Raw genomic sequence first — 10,545 nt, forward strand, 5'->3', positions numbered from 1 at the left:
TGATAAAAGGATGCTGGAAGGCTGTCAAGGAGGCAATGCCCAACACAGAAGTTGACGAAAGAGCTTTAGCAGAAATTACGCTAATGATTGACCCCAATAATTATGGACACATCGCTACAGCAACGACTGCCAAAGCTGCATGGGATGCATTGCTTAAAGCGTATGAAGATACAGGACTAACTCGGAAAGTCGAGCTATTGAAGCAGCTGGTCAATATTAAGTTGAAGGATTATACATCTGTTCAAGACTACGTAAATGAGCTGGTTATCATGGCGATCAAGGTAAACAACGCAGGCCTCAATATAGACGATGAACTAACAGCTTCATTGATGTTAGCTGGATTGAGCGACGATTTTAAACCTTTGGTAATGGCCGTAGAGAATTCTAAAGAAAAATTGACCGTTGATATTGTCAAGAATCTTTTGTTGCAAGACGCAAAGTTCGACCAGACCTTTGAAAAAGATGCTGTTCTTCAAGCCAAATCAAGCAAGAAGACCAAAAAGCAATTCGTCTGCTATAATTGTAACAAGATTGGCCACATCGCTAAAAATTGTCCAAACCGAAATGACTCCAACCAAGCTGTCAAAGGAAAATCTGGTAAGAAGTCTGAACTTTTATTTGCTAGATCTGAATCTGTCCTCTGTGCAAATGCCTCTACCAATGCGAACACGAATGCTTCGTCGTGGTATATAGATAGTGGTGCAAGTAACCACATGATCAATTCTGATGAATATATATATAACAAGAGGAATGTTGAAGGAAGGAAGGTCATTGTGGCAAATAAAGAAGAACTTCAAGTGAAGTGCGTTGGAGATATAGACTTGGAAGTTAACCAGGGAAAGAAATCGGGCCTTGTGACAATAAAAGATGTGGAATATGTTCCAAATTTATGTGCAAATTTGCTTTCTGTCAGACAAATCACCAGAAATGGTAAAAAAGTCATATTTGAAGGTGATTCGTGTAAAATTGTTGGTGACAGAAAGAATGTTGTGGCTTCTGCGAAGGTAACCAATGATTTATACCGCTTGGAATGTAATACTGGCAGTTCGAATTCAAACGCATTTTCGGTTACTAATGATTTTAATATTTGGCATCGCAGAATGGGGCATATTTGCAACACAAATTTAGAAGCAGTAAAAAAGGCAAGTTTTGGAGTTAATTTTTCTATGAAAAATTTGGATCCGTGCACGGTGTGTGTAAAAGGCAAACAGACTCGTAAACCGAATAGAGAAGAAGGCACACGAGCTAAAGAACTCTTGGAGATTATTCATTCTGATGTCGTTGGACCGTTACAAACTGAATCTTTCTCCGGCAAGCGTTTTATGGTGACATTCGTGGATGATTTCTCTAGAAAAGTTTTTGTGTATCCAATTGCCAGAAAATCAGAAGTGTACTCTAAGTTTGTGGAATTCAAAAATCTAGCGGAAAAACAAACTGGAAAGAAAATCAAAATCCTTCGATCTGATAATGGAGGCGAATATGTGAGTTTAGAGTTTTCTAAATTTTTGAAAGACCATGGAATAATTCACCAAACTACCTGTCCATATTCGCCTGAACAAAATGGGGTAGCTGAAAGAATGAATCGTACTATAATCGAAAGAGTACGTTGTATGTTAATCGATAGTTGTCTGGATAACCGATTCTGGGCTGAGGCTGCTGTTACTGGAGCATTTTTGATAAATAGAGTTCCGTGTAGAGGATTGGAAAAGTGTCCAGAAGAAATTTGGTCAAACCGTCGTCCCAATTTGAAGTTTTTGAGAGTATTTGGATGTCCAGTGTTGGTTCATGTACCGAAGGAAAAGAGATATAAGTTGGACTCAAAATCAATAGATTGTATAATGGTGGGCTACAGTGCAAACCGCAAGGCGTATAGACTATTGAACACCCAGAAAAACGAAATCATAGAAAGTCGTGATGTTGTGTTTTTAGAGCACGGGAAAGTCAATATGGATTCAGGCAATCAACAAAATTTTTACTATCCCGAAATTGTACAACATGCGGACATTGATTCAAGGGAGAGAGACAATGATAATGTATTGAAGAATGAATCAACATCCACATCGAGCTTTAATGATAAGGATTCTGTATTGGCTGACATGAACGAAACGATAACACCAAACGAAAATCCGATTGAAGGCTCTGACACAGAAGATGAATATGCAGACTCAGAGTGTTTTTCAAATGCTGAAGAAAATGAAAGACAATGCCATAGCCCATGGTCATCGAGAACAAACAACAGACAAATGAATCACGAGGGACCTGTCAGGAAATCTGAGCGCATTGCTGCAAAAAGACAACAGTCGTCGACTTTTTGCGCCACAGATTATGTTTCAAGTGATCCTGGCAATTTTCAAGAAGCAATATCATCGGAAAACGCAAGTGATTGGAAAACAGCGATGGAAGAAGAAATTAGTTCGTTGGATTCAAATAAAACATGGATCTTGACTGAACTTCCACCAGGTGAAAAGTCGATTCAATCTAAATGGGTTTTCAAAACAAAGTACAATGATGATGGCACGCCTATGAAGTTTAAAGCACGGCTTGTTGCGCAAGGGTTCACTCAGCGAGAAGGTATAGATTTTAATGAAACATTCGCACCAGTTGTAAGATACAGTTCCATAAGATATTTAGTTTCTTTGGCCGCTAAATATAATATGATGATACATCAAATGGATGCAGTAAGTGCGTATCTTAACGGGAGTCTCAAAGAAACCATATATATGCAGCAACCGGAAGGTTTCAAGGATGGTTCAAAGAAGGTGTGTAAACTTTTAAAATCAATATATGGATTGAAACAGTCTGGAAGAGTCTGGAACGAGACTATAAATGCTGAGTTTTTAAAGATGGGGCTTATTCGTAGCGAAATCGACCAATGCATATACTTTAAAGTAACAGACGAATTTAAATTTATGTAGCAATATACGTCGATGATGTTCTTATTTTTTCCGACAAAATGAAGATAATTATGAATTTAAAGAAAAAGTTATCGAAGGCATTCAAAATGAAGGACATGGGAGAGGTGTCAAATATACTTGGTATGCGGATAACACGAGAAAAAAATAGTATAAAGATCGACCAATCAAAATATATTGAAGATGTTTTAAAGCGTTTTGGAATGTTTGATTGCAATCCCACAACAACGCCAATAGATGTGAATCAAAAACTTTCAACTTCAATGTGTCCCAAGAATCAAAAAGAAATTAAAGAAATGTCGCAAGTTCCATATATGCAAGCAGTTGGATGTCTTTTGTTTGCATCACAAGTATCGCGTCCAGATATTACCTATGCTGTAAATATGTTAAGCCGATTTAGCAAAAATCCTGGAAAAGCTCATTGGGAAGCCGCAAAGCGGGTAATGCGATACCTCAAGGGGACTTTAGATTCACAACTTGTTTATAGAGCTGATTTGAAAGAATCTAACATAAAAGGCTACTGCGATGCAGACTGGGCCGGAAATATTGATGATCGACAATCAACCACCGGATATGTGTTCTTGCATCAATCAGCAGCTGTGTCATGGGCAACTAAGAAACAGAAGACTGTAGCTTTGTCGTCAACAGAAGCTGAGTTCATGTCTTTAACTGCTGCGATACAGGAATCTGTGTATCTAAAAAAAACTCGAGATGGAGCTTAATCCAAAAATTGAAGAAGCTATGAAAATCTTCTGCGACAACAAGGGGGCCATTCAAGTTGCTTTGAACAATAACTACTCTAATAGAACAAAACACGTGGATATAAAAGCCAAGTTTATAAGGCAGAAAATTGATGAAGAAGAAGTAACTTTGGAATACATTCCTACAAACGAAATGTTAGCTGATGTATTTACCAAAGCTGTATCATCGCAAAAATTGCAATATCTTAGAAATAAGTTCGGTCTTTTGTAAATCCACACAATATCTACTATTTATGTTATTACTTTGAATTTAATGAAAGGAGTTTACATTCAGGGAGAGTGTTGTTAAATGAATGTAAAAACACCTTTTTATATTACTACTTTTAATTTTGTTAACCTATCGAGTAGACATTGTCATTTAGTATTTCTGTATTTTCATATGAATACATAATTTTCAGTTTGAATAAAACATTTAAACACAATAGGTTATGGGCCTATAGACACGCAAGAATATTTTTTTTCAATCGGTTTTTTTTTTTGTGAACAAAAAAATTTTTGAGAAAAATATGGCCAGCAACCAATTATCAACTCCTTTAGAGCGATTAAAGGGCAGGGAGAATTTTGATGTCTGGAAGAGACAAGCAAAATCATTATTGGTGATAAAAGGATGCTGGAAGGCTGTCAAGGAGGCAATGCCCAACACAGAAGTTGACGAAAGAGCTTTAGCAGAAATTACGCTAATGATTGACCCCAATAATTATGGACACATCGCTACAGCAACGACTGCCAAAGCTGCATGGGATGCATTGCTTAAAGCGTATGAAGATACAGGACTAACTCGGAAAGTCGAGCTATTGAAGCAGCTGGTCAATATTAAGTTGAAGGATTATACATCTGTTCAAGACTACGTAAATGAGCTGGTTATCATGGCGATCAAGGTAAACAACGCAGGCCTCAATATAGACGATGAACTAACAGCTTCATTGATGTTAGCTGGATTGAGCGACGATTTTAAACCTTTGGTAATGGCCGTAGAGAATTCTAAAGAAAAATTGACCGTTGATATTGTCAAGAATCTTTTGTTGCAAGACGCAAAGTTCGACCAGACCTTTGAAAAAGATGCTGTTCTTCAAGCCAAATCAAGCAAGAAGACCAAAAAGCAATTCGTCTGCTATAATTGTAACAAGATTGGCCACATCGCTAAAAATTGTCCAAACCGAAATGACTCCAACCAAGCTGTCAAAGGAAAATCTGGTAAGAAGTCTGAACTTTTATTTGCTAGATCTGAATCTGTCCTCTGTGCAAATGCCTCTACCAATGCGAACACGAATGCTTCGTCGTGGTATATAGATAGTGGTGCAAGTAACCACATGATCAATTCTGATGAATATATATATAACAAGAGGAATGTTGAAGGAAGGAAGGTCATTGTGGCAAATAAAGAAGAACTTCAAGTGAAGTGCGTTGGAGATATAGACTTGGAAGTTAACCAGGGAAAGAAATCGGGCCTTGTGACAATAAAAGATGTGGAATATGTTCCAAATTTATGTGCAAATTTGCTTTCTGTCAGACAAATCACCAGAAATGGTAAAAAAGTCATATTTGAAGGTGATTCGTGTAAAATTGTTGGTGACAGAAAGAATGTTGTGGCTTCTGCGAAGGTAACCAATGATTTATACCGCTTGGAATGTAATACTGGCAGTTCGAATTCAAACGCATTTTCGGTTACTAATGATTTTAATATTTGGCATCGCAGAATGGGGCATATTTGCAACACAAATTTAGAAGCAGTAAAAAAGGCAAGTTTTGGAGTTAATTTTTCTATGAAAAATTTGGATCCGTGCACGGTGTGTGTAAAAGGCAAACAGACTCGTAAACCGAATAGAGAAGAAGGCACACGAGCTAAAGAACTCTTGGAGATTATTCATTCTGATGTCGTTGGACCGTTACAAACTGAATCTTTCTCCGGCAAGCGTTTTATGGTGACATTCGTGGATGATTTCTCTAGAAAAGTTTTTGTGTATCCAATTGCCAGAAAATCAGAAGTGTACTCTAAGTTTGTGGAATTCAAAAATCTAGCGGAAAAACAAACTGGAAAGAAAATCAAAATCCTTCGATCTGATAATGGAGGCGAATATGTGAGTTTAGAGTTTTCTAAATTTTTGAAAGACCATGGAATAATTCACCAAACTACCTGTCCATATTCGCCTGAACAAAATGGGGTAGCTGAAAGAATGAATCGTACTATAATCGAAAGAGTACGTTGTATGTTAATCGATAGTTGTCTGGATAACCGATTCTGGGCTGAGGCTGCTGTTACTGGAGCATTTTTGATAAATAGAGTTCCGTGTAGAGGATTGGAAAAGTGTCCAGAAGAAATTTGGTCAAACCGTCGTCCCAATTTGAAGTTTTTGAGAGTATTTGGATGTCCAGTGTTGGTTCATGTACCGAAGGAAAAGAGATATAAGTTGGACTCAAAATCAATAGATTGTATAATGGTGGGCTACAGTGCAAACCGCAAGGCGTATAGACTATTGAACACCCAGAAAAACGAAATCATAGAAAGTCGTGATGTTGTGTTTTTAGAGCACGGGAAAGTCAATATGGATTCAGGCAATCAACAAAATTTTTACTATCCCGAAATTGTACAACATGCGGACATTGATTCAAGGGAGAGAGACAATGATAATGTATTGAAGAATGAATCAACATCCACATCGAGCTTTAATGATAAGGATTCTGTATTGGCTGACATGAACGAAACGATAACACCAAACGAAAATCCGATTGAAGGCTCTGACACAGAAGATGAATATGCAGACTCAGAGTGTTTTTCAAATGCTGAAGAAAATGAAAGACAATGCCATAGCCCATGGTCATCGAGAACAAACAACAGACAAATGAATCACGAGGGACCTGTCAGGAAATCTGAGCGCATTGCTGCAAAAAGACAACAGTCGTCGACTTTTTGCGCCACAGATTATGTTTCAAGTGATCCTGGCAATTTTCAAGAAGCAATATCATCGGAAAACGCAAGTGATTGAAAAACAGCGATGGAAGAAGAAATTAGTTCGTTGGATTCAAATAAAACATGGATCTTGACTGAACTTCCACCAGGTGAAAAGTCGATTCAATCTAAATGGGTTTTCAAAACAAAGTACAATGATGATGGCACGCCTATGAAGTTTAAAGCACGGCTTGTTGCGCAAGGGTTCACTCAGCGAGAAGGTATAGATTTTAATGAAACATTCGCACCAGTTGTAAGATACAGTTCCATAAGATATTTAGTTTCTTTGGCCGCTAAATATAATATGATGATACATCAAATGGATGCAGTAAGTGCGTATCTTAACGGGAGTCTCAAAGAAACCATATATATGCAGCAACCGGAAGGTTTCAAGGATGGTTCAAAGAAGGTGTGTAAACTTTTAAAATCAATATATGGATTGAAACAGTCTGGAAGAGTCTGGAACGAGACTATAAATGCTGAGTTTTTAAAGATGGGGCTTATTCGTAGCGAAATCGACCAATGCATATACTTTAAAGTAACAGACGAATTTAAATTTATGTAGCAATATACGTCGATGATGTTCTTATTTTTTCCGACAAAATGAAGATAATTATGAATTTAAAGAAAAAGTTATCGAAGGCATTCAAAATGAAGGACATGGGAGAGGTGTCAAATATACTTGGTATGCGGATAACACGAGAAAAAAATAGTATAAAGATCGACCAATCAAAATATATTGAAGATGTTTTAAAGCGTTTTGGAATGTTTGATTGCAATCCCACAACAACGCCAATAGATGTGAATCAAAAACTTTCAACTTCAATGTGTCCCAAGAATCAAAAAGAAATTAAAGAAATGTCGCAAGTTCCATATATGCAAGCAGTTGGATGTCTTTTGTTTGCATCACAAGTATCGCGTCCAGATATTACCTATGCTGTAAATATGTTAAGCCGATTTAGCAAAAATCCTGGAAAAGCTCATTGGGAAGCCGCAAAGCGGGTAATGCGATACCTCAAGGGGACTTTAGATTCACAACTTGTTTATAGAGCTGATTTGAAAGAATCTAACATAAAAGGCTACTGCGATGCAGACTGGGCCGGAAATATTGATGATCGACAATCAACCACCGGATATGTGTTCTTGCATCAATCAGCAGCTGTGTCATGGGCAACTAAGAAACAGAAGACTGTAGCTTTGTCGTCAACAGAAGCTGAGTTCATGTCTTTAACTGCTGCGATACAGGAATCTGTGTATCTAAAAAAAACTCGAGATGGAGCTTAATCCAAAAATTGAAGAAGCTATGAAAATCTTCTGCGACAACAAGGGGGCCATTCAAGTTGCTTTGAACAATAACTACTCTAATAGAACAAAACACGTGGATATAAAAGCCAAGTTTATAAGGCAGAAATTTGATGAAGAAGAAGTAACTTTGGAATACATTCCTACAAACGAAATGTTAGCTGATGTATTTACCAAAGCTGTATCATCGCAAAAATTGCAATATCTTAGAAATAAGTTCGGTCTTTTGTAAATCCACACAATATCTACTATTTATGTTATTACTTTGAATTTAATGAAAGGAGTTTACATTCAGGGAGAGTGTTGTTAAATGAATGTAAAAACACCTTTTTATATTACTACTTTTAATTTTGTTAACCTATCGAGTAGACATTGTCATTTAGTATTTCTGTATTTTCATATGAATACATAATTTTCAGTTTGAATAAAACATTTAAACACAATAGGATGGGATTGTAAATGGGCCAAATTGGTCCATGTTTTGATATAGCTGACATATAAACCGATCTTGGGTCTTGATTTCTTGAGCCTCTTAAGAACGCAATTCTCGTCCGATTTGACTGAAAATTTGCTCGTGGTGTTTTGGTACCACCTTCAATAACTGCGATTAGTATGGTTAAAATCGGCACATGTTTTGATATAGCTGCCATATAAACCGATCTTGGGTCTTGACTTCTTGAGTCTTTAGAGGGCGCGATTCGCGTCCGATTTGACTGAAATTTCGCACGTAGTGTTTCGATATCACTTCCAATAACTGCGTTAAGTACGATTAAAATCGGTTTATAATCTGGCTTAGCTGTCCTATAAACCGATCTTGGTTCTTGACTTCTTGAGCCAATAGAGCGCGCAATTCTCATCCCATTTGACTGAAATTTTGCATGAAGTGTATGGTTATGACTTCCAATAACTGTGAGAGTATGGCGCATTTCGGTACATAATCAGATATAGCTGCCATATAAACTGATCTGGGATCTTGACTACTTGAGCCTGCAGCGGGCTCAATTGTCATCCGATTTGACAGAAATTTTGTACAACGGCTTCTCTCATGACCTTCAACATACGTGGCTAATATAGTATGAATCGATCAATAGCTTGATACAGCTCCCATATAAACCTATCTCCCGATTTTGCTTCTTAAGCCCCTACAAGGCGCAATTCTTATCCTAATGAACTGAAATATTACACAATGACTTCTACAATGTTCAGCATTAATTTATGATCCGAATCGGACTATAACTTGATATAGCTCCAATAGCATAACAGTTCTTATTCAATATTCTTTGTTTGCCTGAAAAGAGATACCGCGCATAGAACTCGAAAATTGCGATCCATGGTGGAGGGTATATAAGATTCAGCCCTTGAATCGAACAGCACTCATTGATATATAGAAGTGTACTGCAATCCTTAATGGAATGTTCATTGGCAAATTTACATATTTTGTCTCTTTTCCCGTTCAGAGAATTTAAGATGAACGCAAAAGTCAGCCAGCATAACCTTTTTTTCAGTTTGCGAGACGACATTGATTTAGCAATCGAACACGCAAAATGTTAATGAAATATTTTCTAAAGGAAAACATATCGCTAAAACTTTGATGAAAAAAAATTTGATCAAGTTAGCTTTAAAAAGATGTTTCAAATTTCCGTGGCAAGATTTTGAAGAAATTTTCCTTAAGACAAATTTTCTAAAAACATTCGATATTTTTTTTTTTAGAGAAAAAAATTCGATTAAAATATTAATCTCTAGAATTTTCTTTGATGGAATATTTCCTAAAGACAGAAATTCGAAACATTTTTTTGTCGAAAACATTCCCCTTTTTTTACAGAATCAACTCCTACAGAATCCTGTACAGATAGAAGGAAAGACAACGATACTATCCATGCTGTTGTATGGCTCCGAAGCATGGTTACTTGCGAAACCAGATTAGGTAGTTCTTGGAGTGTTTGATAGAAATATCCTCCGTTAGATATATGGAGCAGTCTGTTTTAATGGGGAATATTGGCGTCATATGAACCACGAGTTGCATGAAGACGATAATATAAAGGGTGATTTTTTTGAGGTTAGGATTTTCATGCATTAGTATTTGACAGATCACGTGGGATTTCAGACATGGTGTCAAAGAGAAAGATGTTCAGTATGCTTTGACATTTCATCATGAATAGACTTACTAACGAGCAACGCTTGCAAATCATTGAATTTTATTACCAAAATCAGTGTTCGGTTCGAAATGTGTTCATTCACCGTAACGTTGCGTCCAACAGCATCTTTGAAAAAATACGGTCCAATGATTCCACCAGCGTACAAACCACACTAAACAGTGCATTTTTCGGGATGCCTGGGCAGTTCTTGAACGGCTTCTGGTTGCTCTTCACTCCAAATGCGGCAATTTTGCTTATTTACGTAGCCATTCAACCAGAAATGAGCCTCATCGCTGAACAAAATTTGTCGATTCACTGAAAATGATTTCACTGAAAATGATTCACTGAAAATGATTTGCAAGCGTTGCTCGTTAGTAAGTCTATTCATGATGAAATGTCAAAGCATACTGAGCATCTTTCTCTTTGACACCATGTCTGAAATCCCACGTGATCTGTCAAATACTAATGCATGAAAATCCTAACCTCAA

General features: G+C 37.1%; 2 protein-coding genes across 2 annotated transcripts; both read left to right on the forward strand.

Annotated features, from left to right (window-relative positions):
• Positions 1-2,953: 2,953 nt before the first annotated feature.
• LOC131996072 (uncharacterized) lies at positions 2,954-3,634 on the forward strand. Its single transcript, XM_059365520.1, has one exon. It carries the CDS (start codon positions 2,954-2,956, stop codon positions 3,632-3,634), a length of 681 nt encoding a protein of 226 aa, XP_059221503.1.
• Positions 3,635-7,223: 3,589 nt separating this feature from the next.
• Positions 7,224-7,904, forward strand: LOC131996073 (uncharacterized). Its single transcript, XM_059365521.1, has one exon. It carries the CDS (start codon positions 7,224-7,226, stop codon positions 7,902-7,904), a length of 681 nt encoding a protein of 226 aa, XP_059221504.1.
• The last annotated feature ends 2,641 nt before the right edge of the window (positions 7,905-10,545 follow it).

The sequence above is a fragment of the Stomoxys calcitrans genome, chromosome 3, assembly GCF_963082655.1.
Source record: "Stomoxys calcitrans chromosome 3, idStoCalc2.1, whole genome shotgun sequence".
Lineage (NCBI taxonomy): Eukaryota > Metazoa > Arthropoda > Insecta > Diptera > Muscidae > Stomoxys > Stomoxys calcitrans.